At 33.4% G+C, this 27,980-nt stretch overlaps 2 protein-coding genes across 4 annotated transcripts in view; both read right to left on the bottom strand.

Annotated features, from left to right (window-relative positions):
- PIG-O (phosphatidylinositol glycan anchor biosynthesis class O) overlaps positions 1 to 4,598 on the bottom strand; it is a 51,849-nt gene extending 47,251 nt beyond the window's left edge. Inside the window, exon 1 of one of the 3 annotated variants that reach the window (XM_035377685.2) lies at positions 3,725 to 4,598. In XM_035377685.2, coding sequence (XP_035233576.1) covers positions 3,725 to 4,354 — 630 coding nt within the window. In that variant the 5' untranslated portion in view covers positions 4,355 to 4,598. The remainder of the gene's footprint in view (positions 1 to 3,724) is intronic. The other 2 variants (XM_035377680.2, XM_035377691.2) reach the window with 2 other exon arrangements.
- A 10,713-nt stretch (positions 4,599 to 15,311) lies between these two features.
- LOC118205416 (hydroxylysine kinase-like) lies at positions 15,312 to 27,780 on the bottom strand. The gene is made up of 4 exons (XM_085814339.1): positions 27,670 to 27,780; positions 25,168 to 25,339; positions 19,402 to 19,667; positions 15,312 to 15,753 (listed from the first exon to the last, which is right to left on the bottom strand). Exons 1-4 carry the CDS (start codon positions 27,778 to 27,780, stop codon positions 15,565 to 15,567), a joined length of 738 nt encoding a protein of 245 aa, XP_085670465.1. The 3' UTR covers positions 15,312 to 15,564.
- Positions 27,781 to 27,980: the final 200 nt, after the last annotated feature.

The raw sequence follows: 27,980 nt of genomic DNA, 5'->3' as shown, positions 1-27,980 counted from the left end.
TATTTTATTTTGTTGATCCAACAACAGCTGTTTGTTCATGAAATGTAGAAAGATAGTAGCATTTTATTACGTGGCAGAATAAAAATCAATAATCTGGTTGTTTGCCATTATCATGAATCTTGCCTTGCATAGTTCATGTGTGAAAGTCCTCAAGATAAAAAAATACTTTTAAAATTATATTTATAAGTACCCCTTGGTGAAAAGTGGTGATTTTTGGTGGTACATGGATACGGAATTTGTGCAATTCTTTAACTTGTTATTTTGGCTTTGTGTAGCAGCGATTTTGCTAGCAAGTCAAAGAATTGCACAAACTCAGTATCCATGTACACACTGATCTATTTTCACTTTAAAAAAATCACAAAATTGCACAAACTAGGCATTGTACACTCCCTTGATTTTATCCATGTACACGTCAACCTATTTTTACTTAAATCAGATAATTATACAAACTTGGCATTGTGCACTCCCTTTGTCCATGTACACATCGATATATTTTCACTTAAAAAGTCAAAGGAGCACCCAATTCTAGATAAAAGTATATTTACGGAACATTCAACTACCCAGGTTACCATAAATTAAACAACAGCTTGGCGATAAATGAAACAACAACTTTGTGATAATATAATACAAGGGGAGCCCATCAATCTACTCTAACCGAAATGCTTTTGATGCCACATTAAAAATGATCATAGAAAACATGAACAGCCACAAAGCAAACATGAACTTGATGACAATCCTGGCTTGGAATTTAAAAAAATGGAGGCCATAATAATAAGTACCCTCACTTTCTTAAAACCTTAATTTGAAATATTCGTAAAATTTCTGATTTCCCAGTTCCATAATTAAAAAAAAATCTCATATTTCTATAATTACATTAACATCAATAATTGACAATAGAATTAAATCCTAATATTTAAAATACCAAAATAGAAAAATAAAACACCTTTAAAATAATGCTAAAAAATGTGATTTCTACATATAATACAGAAAGTTAGATATGGTTGATGCCTGCCATATTTGACAATCTGCCTGGTAGTAAAAAAACTATGTAGAGCTACTAAGTTTTTTTTTTTTTTTTTTTTTTTTTCTGAGCAAGAAATGTGAAAAATCAATTGCATTCTCACGAAGACCGAACTCTGGATTTTCTGACTGCTAACTATATATGCTACCTTTTATACCATGAGAGTATGAGGTTAGGAAGGTGAAAATTGTTTATATAGTTAAGTCTATTTTTAATAGTTATAAAACTGTCCCAGAGGGTACGATTGCTTGAGAAGTGTCATGGCTATGACAACCAGAATATTTGTGACTGCAAAGTTTCATTTAGAGCATGACCCCATTTAAAAATCTATTGATCTAAAAGTCTCAATATATTTGGTAATTATGAAAAGAAGATATAAGTCCTTGAATACCATCTTCTGAGATATATTCAGCCGAAATCTGACAGCCTCGCAAATCTATTCTGCAACCATACATCCTCAAACTGAATTTTTTTTCCAGTAGCCAGACATTTGCTGGTTATGCATTTATCTATTAGGGATTAAGGCCAAACCTCCCTCCCCCCAATAGTTTAACTGTCTTACTGAGAAAGGTGTACAAAAGGAGATGATAACTATTATACCACAATATACAAAAAAGCAACAAAACATACAGCTAAGCTTTATAAGTTAATTCAATTTACTAGTTTGGTGCTAGCAGTCAGCCTCTACATATTAAATCATCCAGATCATTCTAATTAGCATATTGCTCATCAACACATTTGTATGACCATTAGTATGCACAATACCTAATTATTCTGAAGCTACACAAAAGCCCAGATATCACCATAAACAACAATGTTTTATAGATTATTAAACAACTGAGTGAGAAAGAATCTTACATTAGATGTGATACTTTAATGATTCATATATTTAGTACTTCCATATTAAAGAGACTGCTGCATAAGCCTTTAGAGACATTTGAAATTTGGGTAAAAGTTTACAATTGGGTGCCCCTTGTTTTTTGGCGATTCTTTTTTGATGCCAAGATTGGCGCCAGGAAGACATAATTTCAAGATGGTCGCAACACAAAACCAAAATAAAAAGTCAAAGAATTGCATAACTCTGTGTCCATGTACACATCGATCTGTTTTCACTTAAAAAAATATCCCAGAATTGCACAAACTAGGCATTGTGCACTGTTTAAATTTGTCCATGTACACATCAATCTATTTTTATTTTAAAAAATTCAGGGGGCTAAAGCAAAGTAACCAGAAATAAGATTTCATTGCCAAAATTTTACAAAAAATTGTCGCTAATCGAAGGGGCACCCAATTCTACACTAGAGCCGAAACTTGATCATTAAAGATTTAACAATAAAACTTGCTAATTCTGACTACTAAGCAAAGTCATCTTTAATACAGAATACTCTCTCAGGTTTAATACGGAAGTACCACATATTTTTGCAGGATATAAAGAATAATGACTTATAATTGAAAAAAATATGCATCCATATTTTATATTTTAATTAGGTGTCTTTTCTAAAATGTATACCAATAAACCTACTTACCAGCGAATTTTCATTTGTTTTGTTCCGGTGGAAATTTTGTGGTGATCATTTTAGGAATAGATTCAAAACAATTTTTTTTTAGTGATTTTATAGGATATTACAGTATTTCTGCACAAATTTACCTGTTTCTTACACTAAAGGCTAATCCAACAAGTGCAAATTTTAAAAATGAGTTTAAGAAAAGAAAATCACAATTTGCTTATAAAAAACATTAAAACTAGAACATCTATGAAAGAGGCATAGCTGCTTGTTAAAGCTGAATAAATTATAAGGATGGCTCTCAGAGTTTGGTGCATTTAAAAATGTTGGCAACTTCTATTAAGGTGGTCGCACTCATTTGTAAGTACAGAAAAAATATACAAATTAATGTAACTTTTAAATCATAATTGTTTCTCTTTATTGAAATATTAACAGCATAAAATAAAATGGTTTAACTGTTGGATTTTATATTGAATTATTTTAAAACCCAAGCTTTTCAGATTTGCACCATGAAATTGTTTCATATTTATACAGAATTTATTATCCTTGAATTGTGCAATAAACATTCAAATTATATAAATAAATTCTACATATTTGAAGAAAAGAAGAGAACAATATATTTTTAAAAAGTAATGCAGGTAACATGAAAGGAAACTTCTTGATCATATACAAATTTGGCCAGACTACTTGAAAGGTGGTAAAAGTTTACAATTGGGTGCCCCTTGTTTTTTGGCGATTTTTTTTTTTTTGACGCCAAGATCGGCGCCAGGAAGACACAATTTCAAGATGGCCACTATGCAAAACCAAAATAAGATGTCAAAGAATTGCATAAACTTTATGTCCATGTACACATCGATCTGTTTTCACTTAAAAAAACATCCTGGAATTGCACAAACTAGGCATTGCGCACTGTTTTAAATTTGTCCATGTACACATCAATCTATTTTTATTTTAAAAAATCAGGAGGCTAAAGCAAAGTTAAACTATCATGGTAACCAGAAATGAGATTTCATCGCCAAAATTTTAGAAAAAATTGTCGCGAATCGAAGGGGCACCCAATTCTACACTAGAGCAAAATTCAAATTAACAATATTTGAAGTTACATGAAGTAGAGAAAAAATTTACATTTACATTAATTTTTTCAAAAATAAGAATGTATTAATTGATAATGCACAGCATATATTAGTTATTGACATACCTTAACATTAAAAGATGGATATGGAAATGATCTATAAAAATGATCAGGAAACAGGCTTTCCCAGGTATCATCTCCCATGAATGCAATATGATTCTTATGCATCTTAATCTGTCGGATAATATTGTCTTCTATCACTTCCGAAGTCGCAAAATTAAGACTAATGTCTATAAAAGTTGGAAGACTGCCAGTTGTAAAGCCTTTTAGTCTCTGCAGTGTTGTTGTTGGTGGATCAACATTAAGAGGAAGAAGAATAGCATGGTCCGGTCTCTCTTCTACAACTTGCTTAAATATAGGCATTTTATTTCTATAATATGCTGTATTATCATAAGATTTCTCACTATTTACAAAATCGTAACGAAGCGCATCAATAACAATTACAACAGCACGATCAAATCTTTTCAAATAGTTTTTATTATTTGATTTAATTGAGTTGACTTGTAACTTCTCAATAAAATGCTTGGAAATCTCATGTAAAGATGTGATATCGTGACATTTAATTTCAGTTTCCATGTTAATATCAAATGTGCTATTCTGATGGATAACAATACGTTTTAAGAGATATCCTGATAGAAATACCCACATTCCTATAACGTACATGCAAAGAACTAACACACTATTTTTTAAACTCATTTTGATCGTTAACGCTTCGAACCTACCTACATTTTCTCAAATGGTTTAATTTTTATGTTTCCACTACAGCAAAGATAGCTAAAGTTTGATCAACATATCTCTTATTTTCTATATTTAGATTCTGTAAACATATGGAAGTTATTTACTATAATTATCTAATAACTAAATTTTTTTCTCGTGAAAACAACTTTAAAATGCACTAAACACGAATATCTTTCCTTAGCACCATAACCGAAGTCTTTTAGCCTACAGATGAAGACAAACCGCTAATAATCTCAAAATAAATTGGATTAAGTAAGGCATAGGATCATAGGTTTAATGCGTTTATTCCCACATCATCAAAGATTAAATAATTATCATCAAAAAGAGTATTCAGAAAGAGGTAAAATTTGGTGTCGAATTGTCAGAATAACAAACGGTAAAGTGCCTTCCACAGTGAAAAGACGTAAAAACATTGAAGGACTTAATTTAATAATTTTGAGATCGAATAAAGGGCCAGAATCAATTTTGAAGGATTACATCATGAATTTTGAAAAGATTCGAAATTTCCTTGATCAATGATCTTGTGGTGTTAACAACAAGAGAAAGGAACCACTGACAAAAGGTCATTCACATCGCAAGTGATTCGGGTCTGAGGGGGGGAAGGGAGCGGAGAACACGTTAGGCGAGTTAGATTTAAAAAGACAGGACCAGAACTGCCTCTGAGGAGAAGCATGAGTTAAATAAATTAATATCTTTAAGTGTTATGAAATAATAGTAATAATTCAGAAGACAAACAACAAAAATCAGCATTATATTTACAAAATTTTCACAGGACTAGTTTCGATGGTTTTACCGAACCACCAACTTCAGCTGCAAAACCGCAAATGAACAAGATAGGAAATAATGATTAGATAAGATAAGGAAGCCTGGACAAGAATAAGCAAGTGGCACCATCTGTTGGCGAAACCAGAACTAAAACATAATTTCTCTAAAACCCGAAGGCAAATTTGGATTGGAATTAGGATCGTTAACTAGAACAGAAAGATTTTTATGAATGTGAAATGCCTCTAGAAAATCCAGTTCTCCAATGGAAGATGTTTTTTGAATAATTTTAGCAGCAGAAAAATTGAAAGTGTGATTTTCGGACCAACAATGTTGAGCAACAGAAGACTTCTGTGTTTCCTTTTTTCTAACATATGCCTCATGTTCTTTGACTCGAAATTTCAAGGCTCTCTTAGTTTGGCCAATGTAAATTAAACCATACTGGCAAGGAATCCTATAAATACCCCAGGAATTCATATCCGGAATGGGGTCCTTGAGTATAGAAGTCCGAATTTTATTGATGGGAGAATAAACAACCCGAAAGTTAAATTTCTGCAAAATATGTGCAACTTTATAGCTAATTGATGGAAAGAAGGGAATGACAACAGAATTTTTATAATCTCCTAAAATAAGAATGTGGCTTTTAGTGTGTTGAGATGAGAATTTTTTAACTGCTTGATTAATAATGTTGGGTGAAAAGCCCCTGTCAATAGCTATTGCTTTTAAATAATTTAGTTCTTCATCAAGGGCTAGTTTGGAGGAGCAAACTTGAAGAGCACGGAAAACATAGGAATAAAATGAAGCTAACTTTTGTTTAGTCGGATGACATGATTTAAAGTGTGGTGGAAGGCAAACCGATGATGGTTTACGGTAAATTGTAGTACTGAAGTTGGATGTGTTACGTGTGACCAGAATGTCGAGAAACGAAAGAGAATTGCAAGTCTCAAGTTCAAAAGTGAACTGAATAGCAGGATCAATAGAATTCATTGTTGAAAGAACTTTATTTAAATCATCTTTATTACCTTCAAACAGGGTAAAAGTATCGTCTACGTAGCGGAACCATGCCGGGAAGTTTAAAGTTTCAAACAATTTTGATTCATAATAATGCATGTAGATATCAGCCAGGATGGGACTGAGGGGGCTTCCCATGGCTAATCCCTCAGTTTGCTTGTAATATTTATTTTGGAAAACAAAATGTGTTTGCTTCAAACAGAGTTGAGTGAGAGAAATTAGCTCATCAATTTCGATGCAAGAGAAATGAAATTCGCGAAGTCTGGTTTCTAGACATCTTAATGCACCCTCCACTGGGACATTGGTGAATAATGATTTTACATCAAAAGAAACCATGAGTAAATTACTAGGAGAAATGTTTTTAACCTTTTTTACAAACTCTATTGAATTTTTTATGGTGTAAATGTTATTGTCTAATAGAGTGGAAAATCTAGAAACTAAATATTTAGCTAATGGATACGAGGCAGTACCTAAATTTGATACAATAGGGCGGAAAGGAACACCACTTTTATGAATTTTGGGAAGAGCATATAATCTGGCACAATTCGCAACAGATGGGATAAGCGAATGTTTTAAGTTGCTTGAAATGATTTGCGAAGATTTGATCGCAGTTTTTATTTTGGACAAGTCCGAAGGTGAAGGATCTTTAGGTATCGGATTATATGGTCCTTCGTTTAACACTTACATCGATGGTGTCACTAAACTCTTAAACGAAGGACCATATAATCCGATCCCTAAAGATCCTTCACCTTCGGACTTATCCAAAATAAAAACTGCGATCAAATCTTCGCAAATCATTTCAAGCAACTTAAAACATTCGCTTATCCCATCTGTTGCGAATTGTGCCAGATTATATGCTCTTCCCAAAATTCATAAAAGTGGTGTTCCTTTCCGCCCTATTGTATCAAATTTAGGTACTGCCTCGTATCCATTAGCTAAATATTTAGTTTCTAGATTTTCCACTCTATTAGACAATAACATTTACACCATAAAAAATTCAATAGAGTTTGTAAAAAAGGTTAAAAACATTTCTCCTAGTAATTTACTCATGGTTTCTTTTGATGTAAAATCATTATTCACCAATGTCCCAGTGGAGGGTGCATTAAGATGTCTAGAAACCAGACTTCGCGAATTTCATTTCTCTTGCATCGAAATTGATGAGCTAATTTCTCTCACTCAACTCTGTTTGAAGCAAACACATTTTGTTTTCCAAAATAAATATTACAAGCAAACTGAGGGATTAGCCATGGGAAGCCCCCTCAGTCCCATCCTGGCTGATATCTACATGCATTATTATGAATCAAAATTGTTTGAAACTTTAAACTTCCCGGCATGGTTCCGCTACGTAGACGATACTTTTACCCTGTTTGAAGGTAATAAAGATGATTTAAATAAAGTTCTTTCAACAATGAATTCTACTGATCCTGCTATTCAGTTCACTTTTGAACTTGAGACTTGCAATTCTCTTTCGTTTCTCGACATTCTGGTCACACGTAACACATCCAACTTCAGTACTACAGTTTACCGTAAACCATCATCGGTTTGCCTTCCACCACACTTTAAATCATGTCATCCGACTAAACAAAAGTTAGCTTCATTTTATTCCTATGTTTTCCGTGCTCTTCAAGTTTGCTCCTCCAAACTAGCCCTTGATGAAGAACTAAATTATTTAAAAGCAATAGCTATTGACAGGGGCTTTTCACCCAACATTATTAATCAAGCAGTTAAAAAATTCTCATCTCAACACACTAAAAGCCACATTCTTATTTTAGGAGATTATAAAAATTCTGTTGTCATTCCCTTCTTTCCATCAATTAGCTATAGAGTTGCACATATTTTGCAGAAATTTAACTTTCGGGTTGTTTATTCTCCCATCAATAAAATTCGGACTTCTATACTCAAGGACCCCATTCCGGATATGAATTCCTGGGGTATTTATAGGATTCCTTGCCAGTGTGGTTTAATTTACATTGGCCAAACTAAGAGAGCCTTGAAATTTCGAGTCAAAGAACATGAGGCATATGTTAGAAAAAAGGAAACACAGAAGTCTTCTGTTGCTCAACATTGTTGGTCCGAAAATCACACTTTCAATTTTTCTGCTGCTAAAATTATTCAAAAAACATCTTCCATTGGAGAACTGGATTTTCTAGAGGCATTTCACATTCATAAAAATCTTTCTGTTCTAGTTAACGATCCTAATTCCAATCCAAATTTGCCTTCGGGTTTTAGAGAAATTATGTTTTAGTTCTGGTTTCGCCAACAGATGGCGCCACTTGTTTATTCTTGTCCAGGCTTCCTTATCTAATCTAATCATTATTTCCTATCTTGTTCATTTGCGGTTTTGAAGCTGAAGATGGTGGTTCGGTAAAACTATCGAAACTAGTCCCGTGAAAATTTTGTAAATATAACGCTGATTTTTGTTGTTTGTCTTCTGAATTAGTATTTATTCGGCGTGTTATTGTGTCTTAATAATAGTAATAACTTAAAGAAATTCTCTTAAAGGGGTTGAGTTTAAATAAAATATCTCTGCACAAGAACCCTTTTAGCAGGGAACAAAGATATGCTTACTCTTAAGTTACAACAGCTTACGGTTGAAAGAAATAATAATTGGCCGATTAGGAGAAAAAGAGTGACCCTGACAGAATCTGAAAGAACAGAGAATTCGCTCGGGCAGAGGGAAAGAGGGTTCGAAGAATGAATTGAGTGACAGCTTCCAGGCGCTTCGTCTCCATAGCAACGCCTCTTAGTAAATGGTAACGCATTATGACGCTTTCCAGAGCAGTTCTGGGTCTTTTTCTAGATAACGCAATTCCTGGATGATAAATATGCGATGAATGGAGAACGGGGTTACCGATCGAAGGAATCGTTTTGAAAAAGTTAACTGAAAGTCGCTCTATAAAGCGATTTAAGGGAAGAATTTTGGCTGCATTATGAATATCTTCGTTCGTAACAAAGCAAGGAGCTTTGTAGATTTGTCGAAGCACAATATTTTGGAAAATTTGGATATGTTTCCTGATAGTAATTGCTGCTGCGCCCCATACGAGACTTGTAGAAGTCAGAATAGGCCTTATCATTAATTTATAGAGCAAGATCTTGCTTTTCGTGGAAAAGTCGTTTTCTCCAGCGGAAAAAGGCCGTAATTGGAATTTGACAACCTTCATATCAGAAACTGTATTTTAAATGTGAGGTTGCCAAGTTAATTTTGAATCAAGTACCACTCCTAGATCTATAAGTAGGAACCCAGGGAATTGGTTCTCTGAAGAATTGCAAGTTATGTAAATTGGGGTGGGTTCTTCGGATAAATAAAGTGGCAGCACATTTTGCTACATTAATTTTGATCTTCTACAATCCGAGCCAGAGCTCTAGGCTTGAAATATAATTCTGAAGTGCAGAGATTACTATAGTGGTGTTGAAATGGCTGTGTTAGATGATGGCTGCGTCCTCCGCATATAAAGCTAGATCGACATTAGGTGATTTTGGAATATCATTTACAAGTTTTTAGTATTGGCCGTTTCAAGGGGCAGGATGTGTTTAAATTGTTTGCGTGATCAGGCGGCAGCGCGCCAAACCTATCCGACGTTAGTCGTTAACAACTTAATGTAGATAAAATCAAATGGTAATAGCTACCGTTTTGACCAGGTAGTAACCTTTTTAACAGCAACTGCCACCATTCCGTCTCTTTGATAAAAATGTAAACTGATTATACGTAATGTTTTGAACCAAAAATATCTTTTTTTTTAACTATGCAGCCATCCCATTCTTTCGTCTAGGTTTCAATCTAAGCCAAACTACCAGTATTCAGAAATTTTAATGGCTGCTGATGAGGCTGTGGTATAAGAGGCGAAAATAAGTATTACAAGATAATATAACATCTAAATTAAGAAGTTAAAAATTCATTTTTGAAATAATCTTGAACTCAAATTAAGTTTTTTTAAATGCTGATGATTAATATAATTATGAAACAATTCCCGTTATTATATTTTTTTCATTTTCAGATTATTAAAATTAATGTGGTTTTAGTGAAGAATTATTTAGACTTGCGAAAGAAAAAGAAATACAGTGAAATTTTACTTAAAAATACCAAAAATTACTGATAAAACGTCTGCAATTTACGAACAGGGAAACGGAGTATTTAACTAGATATTGTATGTGTGATAAAGCGTAATAAATTAAGATCTCCTCTAGTAGAGATCTTTGTAATTATACCTCTAGCTCTGAAATCAAAATGGGAAAACTAGTTACTGAAGCCGCAAAATGCTAGCAATTCTTTGAAGCTTCTATTTTATAGTGCAAATATTTGTGTAATATCTTTAATTTTCTCTTTGCTAGCTCTTGCATTTAGTACTGTTATTAAAGTAATTAGTTTGATTATCGCATTTACTTGTTCTAATTGCTCTACTGCACGAATCAAGGTTTCCCCCCCCTTTCCTGCCTGGGGAATTTAACGACCTCATAAAGCGAAAGGAGCTTTCCTTTTCCCTTAGAAATTACAAGGAATCTTCACACTTAGAATATCTATCCCTTTCAAAAAGGTGAGGATTACTATTTAGTTTTACTTTTCGAAGCCAATAGAAGGCAACAGGAAAAGAAAAATAAGTAAATACAATTACATATCTCAAGAACAAATAAAGGTAATAAACAGGCTAATTACTTGAAAAATAGTAATAAATGGAAGAGCTAAGAAAGAGAAAATTAAAGATATTACACAAATATTTGCATTAGAAACACATTTCATTAATTATAATACTATAGCAAATAGTGTTACAAATCAGATCATTATAAAGCATACGAGTTATATCTCTTATAAATTATATCTGTTAACGCTATTATTGATTTAACAGTTTCCTTGGATAATAATAGTTATGGTGTCTGAACTAGACTGGAAAATTTAATACAGTTAACTGGCGTGCAAACGATTATTCGGCACGAATTCTGGAATAAACATGTTAAAGGACAGTACCTCGTACTTTCAGGAAAATTCCGTAAAAAACATACTAAGCAAATTAGATGGAGAAATAACCCATAAATTATTGGTATCCGTATAAAGTCTATATTTTTAAAACACTTTTTAATCACCATGCTCTCTAGCATTATGTTGAGTGACACACTATGTAAAATTGCAGTATTTCAACAACTACCTGCTAACCGATTTCCTACATGGTTACAAGCATTTGACTCATTTATCATTAGACACCTTATTTCAAAATCTATATCTGTTGTTTTATACTCAAAAATTCATTTGCCTTAATAATTGATGACTAGAGAGCCTAACTTCAAATCAGCTCATCAGTGGAGTAGCGAGCATAACTGGGACCCGGGGCAAAATACCTTTTTAGCTCTCCCCTCGAAAAAAAAAACACAGTGATATGATGAAAATCTTATTTGGAGACCATTTGGCGCCCCTCTGCGATCGGTGCCCGGGGCATCATATACCCCCTTGCCCCCTCGCTACGCCACTGCAGCTCATTGGCCTCTGATAGCTTTTACTTTCCTGTCCCTTTATGTTACTTGCGGGCTTTGTAACATAGACGCCGCTACTAAATTAAACTGATCCCAATGACCCTGACCTGGCCAAACCTGGCTATTCCTAAAACACAGCTCTTATAAGAAGCATATCAGCTCACTCCTAATATTTAAACTAAACCACATTCGCTGCTACTGATTAAGCGTTATTTCCTTTTAAATAATCAACTGTTTTTCTGATTTCTTTCGATTATAGAACTCACTAAAAGTCTTCACTACTTTTCCTCCTTGTAAGCAAGACAGTGAATGCTTTATTTTTATTATTTACTTTGAGTCTTATCTCACGCCTTTTTTTATCTTGGTAAAGTTTTTGTTTTGCACGAGCCATATCTGAATTACATATTGCCTCACCCCCAAATTTCTAAATATTTGCCTACATAAATTAGTCCGACTTTTTTTTTAAAGGTTTATTTAGCATTGTAATTAACTTTCTGCCAAGGGATAATCCAGAGTATCTTTTACCAGAATATCGTGTTTTGGTGGGTCGTAGTGTATATTCTAGTTCGTTAACACAGCTAACAGAAGTGGTATTAATTTCTTACATAGCCACGGGTAAATTTAAATACGTTTCTACTCATCTGCTCTGCGATATTCGACTGTGGTCAATAAGGGACCATTTTAAAATATTTTATGTCAAGAACTTTGCACATTTCCTAAAAAATTAGTCTAACGAATTGCTTACCATTATCTGAGATTCTTCTTATTGAAGCTCCATATTTTAATGTAAATTTGTTTAAAAATGAATCTGAAATAATTTTTGCAGGCACATTTTTGAATGAAAAAATGATCAGCGATTGCAAGAAAGTATATATTTTTTATTTTTTCACTATGAGAGTAAAGGCCTAATAGATCAATTGCTACTATTTCGTAAGAGAATTTAGCTGTTGGAATACGGGCCGAGATTGTTACCGTTACACCACGTTACACCAGGAAGGCATGCTGGAAGGAGGAAGGAAATACCTCATAATGGTATAGCTATGAGTACAATAGGTATAAAGCAGAAACTAGAGTGTTTTCCTAGGTCTTGGAAGTCCTGTTTTATCTAACATATAAGAAGTTTATCAGCGGGTAGTTGCTATGTATTTACCACACCACAGAAACACGCTAGTATCTTTACAGAACTAATTTCTAGAGAGCGTAGGAAAAATTAAATTTATGAGCGAATGAAATTGATTGGGAGCCAAACAAATATGACGAAATGTATGTTACTAAGAATGTGGACAAAATACCTCTGTGAATAGCGTTACTAATGCTTTTTCCCTCCAGATATAGTGGAAGGAGACACACAAGAGCTCAAGAAAACTAACGAAAATTCCAGCAGAAGACTGTAAATATTTCTAAAACTATTTCTTTTGTCTTAGAGAGTAAAATTGAGTAAGATTGCAAAGATGGCCCTCGTGAACATGGAGCTAAGAGTCTTAAACTCAAATTTTTGCAAGTACAAAATGTAAAATTCAAAGGTTTATTTTTGGAAGTTAAAAGTAGATTGTAGGGTTTATATTTATTTTAACTAACATTTATTTTAAGTTTAAGCTATCTTTCCTGTCAAGCCTTTACTTTCCCCTAGAGTTGCCAATTCCAGAGTATGTAAATTGTAGTAGAAGGCGCAGTATATTCAAATTTTAGCAGAAGTAAGTTGAGTTTAAATAGAAGGGAATCGAGTTTGTAAGTGTGCTTCTTGAATCGCTAACGTGAAGGTTGCTAGGTAGAAATTTAAGAACCGCGCGTTTCGGCCTGTGTGCCTATCTCGGCAGTTCGCTGAATCAACTGCTTAAGCAGTAAGCTCGCTGAATCTCAGTTGTATTTTAGAACGCGGTTAGGTTAGTTACGATTTCAGAGCCTCGTAGGTAATGATCTAGTTATTTATTCATCTTGTCATTAATTTTTAGTTTCACATTTCTGTTTTTGTTAAACCGCCTAGTCGGCGTAGTTTGTGAGCGTCAAGTGAACGCAGCTGTTATTTCTAAAGTGGAATAAAAAGGGCTTTAAACCCTTCTTACGTGTTTGTGTAAATTTACAGTTCATAGCAGTCACTACCGCTGTTGCTGACAAGTTGGGGCCACACAATACTACAAGATAAAGAATGTTTCGTAGAATTTAAACTCTCAAAAAGGTCGTTGCGATACCTTTTTAGTTCGAGTAGTTAAATTCTGGTGAGGAAAGATGTAGGGGATTATTTTAATTTCCTAATAGTTATCTTAAATTTCGAAACCCTTTCCTTTATTCCCTTGTTTCCCATCTACAACTCTCTGCCGAAATGAGTTTTGAGTATCGCATTTTATGTGAATCAGGTAGAACCAGCATTTGTAGGAAGTCTCAGTCACTACCGTAGAAGAGCTCATAAATTCTTCAGTAGGGAGTGTTCTGCCTTTGTGGCGATGTCGTTGCTTTAAGCCAATCTTACTACGTTCACCCGTATTCTTACGTGCCTGTTAGGAAATAGCCGGTGAGGTTTAAATAACGGTGAATTCGGTTAGTTATTTCTGTACAGCTTCCGCCAAGTTTTAGACAGTAAGAATTTGTTTAGCTTCTTGTTTTCTATCTTAAATTCGAGCCAAAGTGGAGGCTTCCTGTAAGCTGGAAAGGGGCCAACTGTAAAATATTCTCTGAGTTAAATAAAAGGGTAATTTAACCCTTCTTTGGACTTTCTTCCTGTAGTTTTCAGAAGACCAGTGAATAGTGGCTACACTCTTCTTCAAGGTTCTAGTAACAAGGACACTCAAATGAACAAGAATCCTATAAGCTTTTGGATTTAAATTTAATCAGACAACCTAGCTATTAAAAAACACAAGGGACTTTTGCATGTATAGAATTTATGCTTAAAAGAGCTCATCTTGGTGGCTGATCCGCCAGTAATATTTAAAAACAGCAATCTTTAAAATTTTTTCGAGGCACAGTCTCAAGCGCTGGAAAAAAGAAATGTTTTATTTCGTATACCGTTACCACCGCTCAGTTTCAGATCGTTTAGTTTGTTAATCAAAAATTCATGAAAGTTGTATAAAATATGAAATATAAAATTCCAAATTCCAAATTCGGTCTCTCAGGTGTACATGTTCGAAGGGAGGACTACGCTATTCAAAATTTAATGCCTCTAGGTACTGTCCTTTCTTCGAAGTGAGAGGAACATTCACACACACACACAAACATATATATATATATGCAGACTTTTCATTATTTAATTTTTTTAAAAATAATACAGAGCGATAATATTTGGTGGCAAAGTGATACAGCTGTTTATAGTGATTCGACACAAATTGCCATTTCGTGACTAACAGCCCATTTGAGGGAACACCCTTATGGACGGAAAAAAAAAAGAGAGAGAGAGAGAAGAAAAAAGAAGAGGCCAGGAATTTAATGAGAAAAATAAGTTATCCATTAAATTTAAATTTTATTAATTAATTTTATTTTATTTAGCAACACTATTTAAAAGACGAAAAATATTGAGCTATTTTATTATTAAAATTTTAAATTAATACGAATATTAAGCGAGAGGTGTTATCTCACAGTTTGATTAAAAATACATGACTGTTGCAAAAAAAAATAAATAAATAAATAAATAAATAAATAAATAAATAAAATAAAATAAAATGAAAAAGTAAAAATTTCTTTATTTTTCGAGGATAGCTATTCTCGGATAATAATTAAAAACATAATTATTTCTTAAAATCCTATATGAGCAAAATATGGTATTTGATCAAAGCATATCTTATAATATATTATTATTCCTTTGCTCTCTTAGGCATTCGCAAAAAAATATATTGACATCAAATCTTCTGAATACAAAGTAGGCTATTGTCATAATTGCCTTATGAATGATTTTCATAATGTTACAGATCATGTGATTTTACCTTAACAATTTATATACTATTATCTTAATTATTATATTGTTGCTGTATTTTTTCCCATAAATTCAACAGGTCTTCGTTGCTTATATTACATATTTGCTCTAGTCTATTCCATCCGGATCTTGCAGAAATGATGATATATGAATTTCCCGGATCCTGCTTGTAACTGTAAGCTCCTAGGACTAAGGATTGGCACAATCGACAAGCAATGCACATCTGAAAAATTGTACAAGTACTGTATTAAATGAAAATAATAGTCGCTTCTGTATGAAAATGTACAATGAAACCTCTCATGATGACTATATTCCACGCAAGACTACTTCTGAAAATGTACATAACATAATTAAGTACGATCATATATAAAATGGATATTGAAGGGCTTTGACCATTTCTACAGAACACCAAAAACTATCTGAAACTTTGGGCGGTCTTTTTAAAGAGGTTTCACTGTGTAATACAGAACTTTCAGAATAAAATAGGAAAAAAATCTTAAAAAATTTAATATCTAGGGAAAGAATTCAGCAGAAATTCTAGAAAGAAAAGGGGTGTCATTTTGACCGCGAACAAGAAGAAAGATGCTTACCTTTCAGCAGGAGCATAATTGATTCGTACGGACATTAAGATTTTTATCGGAGTGAAAATCATGAAAAACCAGGGATGCCCTCGGCGAGATTCGGAGGATTGCTAATTCGACGTATTATCCCTTATTGGGTACTAACATTCACAAGGGAATTCAATAATTCCTTATATATTAACTTTTATTGAAAAATTTGTTACTAGTTGATATGAAGTTTCTTTGCAGTTCATTGTGAAGCTTTTCAGTACGCTAGGTTCTTTAAATTGCTATTGTAATAGCCGTGGTGTTGCATTACATTTCTTTACTGTATACTTGAATTAGATTCTTAGACCCATAACCGGTTGAACAACTTTTATATGATTTAAAACATTTCTAGATGGATATTATTTACTTTCAACAATAATTATATTTGAAATGATTGCATATTTTCTGGATTTATATCACTTTGTTACCGCGGTGAATTAGTATAACATACTATCTTAACGGGTCTTGATTGTGTTATAGGACCTAATTAACTAAAAGTCTTTCAAACTCTATTAGACTGACAAGCGTGTCTGAAATATTATAATAAAATCTTTAGAATGTTTATAAATATCTGTACTATGATTCTAAACTAATGAGTGGACTGTATAGCAAAAGAACTAACTAATTTATTGACAGTAATTAACTAAATTCAGATCTAATACATGCTCTGGCATGTTGCTCAGTCGAATCCAGATCAAAGAATCTCTAAAAAGAAGAAGTAAAGGTTCCCCGGGGCAAATGTGGCTCCGTCAGACCGAAGAGACACATTATGTATATCCCTGAAGCTTACTTTAAAGGGGCAAACCATTCCAAAGCTATCCACCCTCCGTACCTCACTGCGCATGTGCGAAATAACATCAGGAGGCAACAAAGCAGCATCAAAGAATGCAAAGAATCTGTAAGGAATCTCCTTAGAGATTCTTTGAAAGAATGCAGCATGCCGTCGGCCATGTTAGCAATCTTTTACCACGTTGTTCGAAAACGTTCTTTGTTGTTGTAGTCAGAGGTACTTGGTTTTAGCTATGTGAAATTCTTTTAAAGACTTTTTAAATGTAATGCTGTAAGTGAAATGGTTTTGGCTATTGGGTGAAAACTTTGCTCTTGGTTTTCACAATGGTCATTCCAAATAATTGTCTAAACGTTTTCATGGTAATTTGTTTTTAAAGTTGTTGTCGGATAATTATAATGTATTTCAGTGTTCCTATCTCCTTAGAGATTCTTTGTCCAGATGGCCAAGTGAGAGTTTCTCTCCTTATCCAATAGGTGGCGCTGTATTCTAACTTAACAATATCCCTTTTATTAACACTTGAAAAGAAAGCACAGCTTGTGCGTATAAATAAACTCTGCCGCTCGCCGGTATTTAAAATAACAAAGTTGAACTTTTAAATTTAAGGTATCGTAACCAAAGACTAGGACAAATTAATCTACTTAAACTGGCTGAAAAATTTAATAATGCATTTTAGCATCAGCAAGTAAAACAGCTAAAGCTGGAATATAAATGGGCAGAGTTAGCGTGGAAGAGAATAAAATTGCCAGCAGCACTGCCGAAACCTATATGTCCTTTCAAAACCCTAGACTTAAATACCAACTTAATTTGCACCCTTGGGAAGGTTATGGATAGGTGAAGCTATAGTAAAGGTTTATATCATAATAATCAGTTAGTTAGCATAAAATAAGTTACAATGTAAGACTTAATTTTTTTAAGAAGAATGCAAACATCATAAAAGCTATTCTTATTATTCTAAAGTATGATGCTGATGTATTTTGCGGGCAGCATATTGCCTGCATCGTGCAAAGAACACGTGACCCTTTTTTCAGAGAACAATAATCATTTCGTACAAAAATACAAAGTTTGCACTATGCCGTGTACTCTTGATAATAGGTTGATTTTGCCAAATTTCCAGTTAATAGTTATGAATTTAAAATTTTGTTGTATCATCTCTTAATATCTCTTAATCTTTACTCTGTTTTTTTATGAATAACTTATAAAAGACTCGTTCCGAAAGGAATACCTGTTTGTCACATTTAACATAAATAAATGCAATGTCATTACAGCATTCAATGCTGTGAATATGAACAGCGGTACCACTATATTTTTAAGGAAAGAGTACATTGTAACTGACATCTACAAATGCTGAAAAATGTGTATGATGAGGCGACGAATGAGTAAGATTTGGAAGCGGATGAAAATGTTTAAAGGTGAACTCGTCTAAAACTCATCAGTAATAACCAATATAAGGGAAACAATATAATTAGCGTAGATTTTTGCTCAAGTGATGGCTGAGAAACTGGTTCACCATGTTTCTACAAGCTGAGATATTAATAACTGAATCTCATGGTGAGTTTCTCACCAACTAATAATTTGTTTTGAAAGAGCAGAGGGATTGCACATACGTTTAGAATTCTTAATAGCATTCAAAATCTACAGGAAAATAATTCTGCAAATATTTGCTCTATTAATAACACATGCACGATTCTCTATATGCCAAAAAATACTATTTAGTTAGTCAGTAATGGAACACAAACACTTCCAGAACGAACAAATTTAAAAAACTACTATTTTGCAAATTTCATAGATTCAAGATAACAACGAATATCTCCTGGGATGATTAAAAGTGTAATTTTACTCGACTTTCTTCAGAGTTGTTCAACAATGAACAGACGCTTTAACTACTCCATTAAAAAAAAAAAAAAAAGACTTCGGTGAGAAAAAAAACAGCGGAATATGGAGTCTAGTGAACAAGTATCACAACAAAAATGCAAACATCCTACACTTTTTTTTTAGCTTTCTCCGAGTTTAGATGTTTACTTTGTCGGTACAATAAAGGAAAGTTCTCTGAGACAGAGCTTTAATACCGGTGACGTGGTAGATCGGATATTTGGTTATGTCTACAGAACTAATTTCTGCAGTGTCCTTGAGAGTGATGATACAAATGCATTCTCAATAGTGAGGATTAATTTAAAAAGTGCTACATGCAGGATGATTTTGCAGGAAAACTGTACATATTTTCAGGGAGTTATGTATGAGTCTGTTTTCTTCAAAGGCCAAAAATAGTCTGACAGAGGACAATTCTACCAAAAGAAACCGAATAAAAGCACACACATAAGGAAACAGACTTGTAAGAACTTTCTTTGTAAAAAACGCATATTAAATTTAAGTAAATAATATTTAAGTTATTTTTAAACAAATATGCATATAATGTTTCCAGTATTCCTTATTTATATTTATTAAAATGAAAAATTCATTGAAAATTAATGCTAACCTTGAGTAATGATAATTCTAAACCACTTAGGGACCTAATGCTTAAATAGCCTGCTAATGCATGTCCGGCTCCTTCTAGCGGGTCGACGATTGTGCAGTCCAACATCGCGTAAGCTAACATCACTCCGATATCCCAGGCGTAAGTGCCGTAGTGAACGTCTTCAAAATCTAGAGTACCCTCTACGGAATAAGAAGTGTAATCCGAAGACTCATTTTTTACCATCTGCACCAAAATATTGTTTTCATTGAAGTCACCATGTATGAAACCTGAAAAAACAGAAGTTTTTACATTAAGGAAAAAAAAAAAAAAAAGGCTTTCAAGTTAAGAACAAAAAGTTTAAAATTATTAAATTCTTCAACTAAGAAAATTTGAAATCATAAAATTTCTTTCAGAAGGCTGTATTAAGAAATATCTTACGAGTGCAGTAGTAAAGAAATATGACTCAACAAATATTTTTAATCTACAATGAAATTTTGTTCACGAATTTAATTCATCCCTGAAGATCGTTCGTCAAACGAAATATTCGAAAGCCAAAACAAATTTCACCGCAGGAATTATTGTAAATGAATTAATTCGTTCCTACTTTACAACAGTACTTTGTGCACGACTTCTTAATTCAAAACCAAACGAAAAACCGTAAATATAAAACAAAAAAGTTAAAAACCTCTATTAAAAGAAGAAAATTTAATTTTACTGCACCTGTGCAAAGAAGAGTGGACGGCATAAGTGAAAGATGTTGAAGAAGATGCATTTGTTTGGATGAGAAATTGTCTTAGAAATATTAACTTTAGGAGACATCTTTTTTAAAAGACTTTTAGGTCTTTAGGATGCATCATCTTTTATCTTTTTGTCTGTCAGCGCACTTGACTCTGCTTGAGATTCACTGGGCTTTTGTTTTACTAAAATATTTATCCAATGTGCTTTGCTATTGCACGACGTTTTAAAATGTTTCTTAAGTGAGACGCGGCCTTATCGAAGAAACCGTTTATACTGTTGTTTTATAATGTTCTTTCAGGGTGATATCGTTAAATGAGACGTTTTACCTTACCGTATTTTGCTCAAATTTCGAGGTTTAAAGAATTAGAATAATTTTTGTTTCTCCCTCTTCTTATGAAGACATTCTTCCAAAAGCGCTTTTGTTACTGTTTCTGAAGTTATGGTATATCTTTTTTTGTTCAGCTCACTTTGATGATCCTCGAGTAAACTTTCCAAGTCTTCATTGCTTACTTCTTTACATCTGGTTTCGATTATTAAATCTGAACTAGCGTAGCTAGCAAGGAAAATACAAAGGAGGTTGTTCGCCTCGGGCAGCACATTAAAATGTGCAGTAGCAACAGTTTTCGCGCTAAACATTATTTTATAGTGGTTAATCATGTTAATTGTTGAAGCACGTAAAGAATAATGAGACTATGAATTGCGTACTGAATTAAATTGAGGAAAAATATTGGTTTTTACTTTAGTAAGTTGTGACGTTTCGTCTTCTTTCCTAACATACAATGTAGGAAACTTTATACAGACTATTAGTGAATCATCACTGTGTCTTGCAAATACTACAGAAGAGGAAAACAGTGCAAAGGCCTGTTTTGTTTTACTCAAATAGAAATTAACAGACAGTACTACTCGCGCTTACAAAACGACAACAGTTAGGGCTTAAATGAAAGATAATGGATTAACTAAAACTAAGGCAAGTACGTTACAACTAGAATAACGCGCAATCCTGCTCTGACCTAAGGTCGGCGTAACAAGCCCAATGGCGAGAATAACGCAGTTTCGGAAAATACTAGAAAGAGAATCAAAATTAGCAACGTTGCCTTCAGCAAGCAGAACATGCTCTCTGATAATACTCTCTAAAACCTTCCTTTAAATACTCTCTTCTTTCTGCCTCATTTGAATGGCAAGCGAGCTAAAATTTACATTCTGGGAGGAAAATGGAAATGAGGAAGACAGAAGAGTGGTTTAACATAAAATAACTGGTTAAAGAACTAAAACGATATCTCCAATTTAAAGAAATCATCAAGAGATTTTAACAGCTACATATTCTTGTTATACCTTTTTTTAGACCACTAAATATTTAAAAAAATTACGAATATTAATTAAATCATGATCACGGTGACATTAACAAAAAGAAGAATTCCTAGTTAAGAGAGATATACTTTTCAAATGTTTTATTTCGGTTAATGCTCAGGAAATGGAACCAAGAAAGTGGCAGGGAGATGGCTTTTAATTTTTGCAGTTTATTCTAAATTACAATCTCTAGAACAAAGTTCCAAAGATATTGCTATACCTGCGCAAACTTTCCTCTCAGTTGCCGTAAGTATTCTTAGCTGTGAGAAGATTTTTCTAAATAAATATTATTTATGAAGTATTTAAAAATAATGTTTCTCTACTACTCTAATAAGAAATGTTTCTCTACTACTTTCATAACAGCATAAGCAAATTTATTTATGGTGTAAGGATTATGTTAATTTTATTAACAGTTAAATTTGCTGAATATTTAATGAGGAGAAGCGGTATTTAAACCACGAAGTTACTTACTGAGTCAAAGAACGGTGCCTGGCGTCGCTGCTCCTCCTCAATCCTCCTCAATGGCGGCCAAAAAACCACCAGATCGATTTTGGAATAGGAATGATAGCGATAGCGAAATGGATCACGACTCAGATTATTCCACCTCATCTAAGAATAGCGGAAAATTAAAACTTAAAGATTTTCTCAAAAAATCCTCCGGCTCAGAAACTAAATTGCAACAGTCTAAAAGAATAAAGAAAAATAGCTTCCCCAGTCTTGCGACTCCAAAAACCAAATAATTTCGCGACACCATGGAAAAATATAAAAGTATCTTCCCTTACTTAATTAAAGGACTTGAATATGGAGCAGAAGACGAACCCGAATTTAAAATAATAAGAAACGGACTACTTACAGAAATCTTAAATAAATCCCAAGAACGTATGATCGAACAATCCAATTTAATGGATACAGGCTCAATGAACGAGAAAAACTTATGCAGAAAATGTAAAAGAACACGATGAATTAGCGAACACTATCCAGGAAGTATTTCTCAAAATACAATCACCTGACGCACAAACCACAAAAAGAATAGTTGACGAAGCACAAAAAATAGTCTGGACGACACCCTCTAAAACTTGCAAACCTAATCAGAAACCTAACGAAAATGCCAAAATTGAGAAATCCAACAGATTCGAACCCTTAAAAGATAAAGAAAATAATGAACCTACCGAAGATAAATCTAATGATACAACTGAAGTAAAAATACCACCTATAGTTGTAACTCAAGAAGAATTAGATTGGATTGATTTACAGAACATCTTAAGCACGAAAATTCTAAAAAATGAATACGAAACCCAATTGAAAGCTAAAAAAGTTTACATAAATACGCCATAGAATTTTTTAAAAAATCCTGCATTGAATTTCACACCTATATCAACTTCATTCCGAAACCACCATTAAAGTCATCCTCAAAAATATGCCCAGAAGTACATCAGAAACTGCAGTTTTTGAAGACCTTAAAAATAGAAAATTTCCAGTACTAATAATAAAACAGTTCACAAAGCGAATTGAATGCGAAATCATTAAATTACCCGTCTATTTCATTGAACTAGAAAGAAATAAATCAGGAGAAGCGATTTTCAACCTAAATAACATTTTTAATTTTAACATCGCAATTGAGAAATACGCACCTAAAACGAAAAGACCTATACAATGCTTCAAATGTCAGAGTTATGGACACTCACAAACGAATTGCTATAAAAAAGAAATATGCTGTAAATGTTCCCAGAATCACCGATCTAATACATGCACTTTAAAACGTGAAGAGAAACCCATCTGCTATTTTTGCCGTGGAGAACATGTATCGTCATATCGTGGTTGCCCGATCTATAAAAAGAGTTTTCAAACTCCCAAACCTGCAGAGAAAATTCAAGAAATACCCAACCTTAAAGATTTCCCAGCACTTGTATCTAAAAATGAAACAGAAATTAATGGAATTCAAAGAAACATCCCTTACAGCGCTGTCCTTAAACAACAGAAGATCTCTGAAGAAAACGATAATCCAATATCCCAAGTCTTTTCAGATCCTAAAGTTTTCAAATTTATTCAAGATATGAACGACATTGCAGTTAAAATCCAATCCGCCAAATCAAGTACAGAAAAACTTTCAATCGCTTTCTCAGTAGTGAAGATTGCGGTTACTGAGTCAGAGAGAATCAGAGTTTCTGATTTACGCGCGTCTGCCTTTTTGGCCACTCTCTCTCTCTCTCTCAAAGCTGTTATTACGCTCAGCCGTACTCAGGCCCTTGCTAAGCTTCGTAGTCAAATAAGTTAAGGGGCCAACTCGATTTGAACCTTGATGGCTTCGGCTATACTTCTTTAGTTAATCTTAGTTTTAGTTTAATTCTTAGTCTTTTAAGTTCAAGTCCAAGTGCGGGCTTTGCTTGTACACTCCCAGGCGGAGTTTTGCTAAATCTTATTGGAATAATAAAGGGTTACCCTTCTAATCTTGTTGTTTCTTGTCACCGAACTCAATGCGATTATTCGCTTATCAGTTCTTAGATTCTTCACTTCCAACATTAACTTAGAATTCCGAAGAGAGGAACTCTACAATAGAATACATTAGAACTGTAAATTCTTAAAAATACTTTCTTTTCATTATTTCAGTTTTTTGAATTATACATTAATTTAGCAATTAAAGAAAAAATATCTTCATGCAATTCTCTGAAATGTAAAATGTTTAGTTTTCTTTGATTATTGAAAAGTAATCGAAAGCTGTATACCTAAAGTGAAGGAATGCCTCCGTGGAGGACTATCTGAGGGCAACTGACTCATATTCACATTATACGTGGGTAACACTACGAAAATGCGCATGCCAAACCGGTCGCCTGGAATCAAACTCAGATTGCATACGAGTCTTTCGCGACTTATCGCTTTGCCGCTTGTGGGCGAAATGCAAAATAAGAGTGGTATTTTTATGATTTTTCTAATGTATAACGGAAATACGAGTCAGTTTGCCTTTGAATATATTCCACAAAGGCATCCTTCCCGTTATACAGATTACCATCGCGTTTTTATAATCTTAAATAGATAATCTAATTTATCCTTTTTAATTCCTATTGTTCTTGTTACAATAAAGGCTTTACGCCTATAATTAATGAGCGCACATGCAGCACAACAATCTGCATGCAATAGTTGTGGAATTATTAATAATTGAAAAGTTGTTTAGGTGCTGCTAAGTTTAACTTAGCAGCAATATTTGTTTACATTTGAAACTTAGCAGAATAGTGAATGAAGTCAGTTTCTGCACCTCCAGGGTCTTTTTGCGGAGTGGTACCAAAAATAAACTTTGTGAACTGAAAAATCTGTCTTCTTGCTCGCTGGCCGAACTGCTTGTTTTTGCACAGAAACTCTTATTTTAATTGTAAAAATTGTGTATAAGTTAAATAGGCCGTACAAGGAAGTCATGTGGTGTCCGCATCAGATTTGTTTTTTAATTTTCATATTTAGGCAAACATATAAAATTAGTAGCGTAAAACTATCATTTTAAAGAATATTGAAACATTGTTCTACTGCAGTGTGAAATAGCAATATTCATTGCTTGATATGCCCAACTACGAATTAAGGTTTAGTTTATTTATTTGCCATTGTGAAATTTGAAGTCTTTGCAGAAATCTGTATACTTCAAAATTCTGTGACTTTGTTAATTATGAAAATAAATATAATGTAAAAACAAATAGCTTATCGATAAAGGGGACTTACATTTAGGAGCATTTGTGATACTCTCTGTTATTTCTTCCGGATATTTTTTCAGAACACTGAGCACTAGATTTTTCTTTTGTTCATCCAAACCATCCATGAAATTTTCAAGTTTTGGTATATTTTCCAAACTCCAGGAAACTTTCATCTTAAATAGTGCTTCACATCTGAAGTCCTGCAAAATAAAGTTTCCGTTGATAAACAACAGCAAAATGATAAAATAGAATCTTCCATATATATATGATCTGAAAAATAATACATGTTAAGATTGTTCATTTTGCCTGATTTTTATACAATTAATAAGATGCAGTATACATTGTAAAATGAGATAAAAGGATTTTTAGCATTATTTTCCCTATTTTTTTCGCAAAAGGGAATAAGAGAATTAATAATATTCTTTGTAAGGAACTACTGAATTTCCCTCTGCATGCCGTTTTGATGTAAGTGGTAGTAATGTGTCTGGCTAGCAATGATGTGATACAACGTTGGACTTTCGAAGAAAGCACAGTTGATTTTCCCGTCTCCTATTCTGAGTAACATAATAGCTTTACATGTTTAATAATAATAATAATAAAAGTACTGGAAAACAACTTTGATATTCAAAATAAATTACACTTATAATTGAGAGAAAAATCAAATGATTACAAAATTGACCAGGACAATGACGTTTTATTCTGAACCACAAAAGACTTTTTTAAAAAAAATCAGATTTCTTTCCTTCATTTTTATGACAGCAAGAAAACTGAGTAAACCAAATAAGACCAACCACCGATCGTCAACATATTATTTATAAATTTGTAAAATTACTTGTAATTACTTGTAAATTTGGTAGAACACAGACCACTTTCATCCGATAGAAATGGACCAGCGTTTATCAAATGATAAGAGCTTAGATTTTTTTCTTGGCTTCTTCTCAAAATGATAAGAGCTTGGATTTGTTTCCTTTTTTCTCCTCCATCAGGAAAATATTCACACAGCTCTTTCCATGAGTCAAAAGCTTTAATGAAACTAACCGGCAGTTATAAAGGACACAAGCTTTAACCAAAGAAGGATAGGGGAAAAAAGTTAATGAAAGCAATTATAAATGATTCCTTGTTTTAATTCTCAGAGCCAAGCATCGGTTCATAGTGGAGACAGTATGAAGAACATCCGATCGTGTTCTTAGGTCTGTGGCGAGCCATACGAAGATAAAAACCTTCATCTAAGGTTTGTCTCTGCAAACTTTAATTTAGAGGCCGATGCCTAACAGTCAAGTCAGTGGGATCTTCACACCTTTTTTGTGACATTAAAATATCAAAGATTTTAATGCTGTTAAAAGTAGTTAATTTGCTTCAAATATTTTATATCATATATATAGAATTTTATACAAACCTCATCGGATATCATGCTAATCAAGAAGGTATGTGCTATTTTACCCATTTTTTGGAATTAAGAATTTCTCATGAGGTACTTAGATATTAATTTTATATGTTCCAGCACCATTATTGAGTTCAAAACATTTATTCAATACATTATATAATATAGATATGCGTAAAGCGCAAATAGCATCATACTCGTATATATGTATGTTTTAATTCAGGACATCCTCAACCAATGATTCCGCGACTTCTCTAATGTGATATGCGAGTCATAACAGTATTATCTCGTTATTATCACAGAAGCAAGTAGTATATAAATTGCGTGAAATTGACAGTGTTAGTCGAATTAGTTGCATTTTCTAGATTATGTGCAAGTGGAATATTATATGTGATATATTTAATGTAACCTATGAAAAGTTTAGTAATTATTATTAACATTAAACAATAATTACAATATGAATTAATATTCTGGCGTTATTTGCATCCAAACAATATGAAACGAACTTAGTCATTATAGGCGTTGGTTTTTAGATGTAAATATAGTTATTAGTCTGAGAGTCTGAGTCTGATTAGTCTGAGTCATGTCTGAGAATATGATTCTTGCATTTGGAAGTTTTTAATTCTTTATAAATAAGAGTTTTAGAGTGTTTTTGCTCTATCTGGGAGCATTTCATTTTCCCAAATGTATCAGACACGTATTTGTAATCTTTCCTCCTTTGTATTCAATAGATTCCTGTTATAGTCAAAACGATATCAATATACTTTCAGAATCTTTCACTGATGAACCACTAGTGACATTTTTTGATATTTCTCGCGAAGTTAAGCCTTCTGTAACGTAAGTGAAGACATTCTTGGGGAAGTCGTTATTATTTTAGTGTCCAAATAAGTCTTTCATTTCTCCAAATAGCTCAACTGTTTAGCATCAGCCTTTAGATTGTAATTTTGCTTCCCCCGCTTTTTTTTTTCTCCAATTAGCGTGCACTAGTCATTATAGGCGTTGGCTACTGCTAAGGTCGGAAGCGGTGGTCACTTTATTCGTGGTACTTACTTAACAGGGGTCACTGTTGCCACCTATAAAGAGACAGATAATTCGTATCTATGCCATCTCCGGCATTCGAACTCAGGACATTCGTTAAGGCAGTCTAACCATTTTCCCGTCAAAAGGGTACCTTTCAAGGTACATGATCCGAGTCACTAACCATTTTCCCTCTTCGGCGGCTTGGGTGCGAACTTCACTTGAAACGTTGGCTAATGTCATTCCCTTAGGTTTTTATATATTCAGACTAAAATCCTTCAAACTTCGAAACTTTACTACTTATCAGTAAAACTGAAAGTAGAAAAACAAAATATGTTGAGGTTTGGTTTGGTTTGGTTTATTGAGATTATGGCAAAGCACACTAGGGCTATCTGCCTAAGGGGAGGGATGCCTTCGTGGAGGACTTTCTAAGGGAAACTGGC

Source organism: Stegodyphus dumicola, chromosome 4, assembly GCF_044657685.1.
Source record: "Stegodyphus dumicola isolate Sdum_Otavi_A_Nest chromosome 4, ASM4465768v1".
NCBI classification, from domain to species: domain Eukaryota; kingdom Metazoa; phylum Arthropoda; class Arachnida; order Araneae; family Eresidae; genus Stegodyphus; species Stegodyphus dumicola.
The sequence above is the reverse complement of the archived record's forward strand: the minus strand, read 5'-3'. Positions and strand labels throughout refer to the sequence as shown.

Coding starts and splice junctions, on each gene's coding strand:
- LOC118205416 (XM_085814339.1), bottom strand. CDS start 27,780: ATGACATTAGCCAACGTTTCAAGTGAAGTTCGCACCCAAGCCGCCGAA. Junction 25,340..27,669: donor ACCCTTTTGACGGGAAAATG/GTTAGACTGCCT, acceptor TTTATTTTGCAG/GACTTCAGATGTGAAGCACT. Junction 15,754..19,401: donor TAGAATTATCATTACTCAAG/GTTAGCATTAAT, acceptor ACAATTTTTCAG/ATGTGCATTGCTTGTCGATT.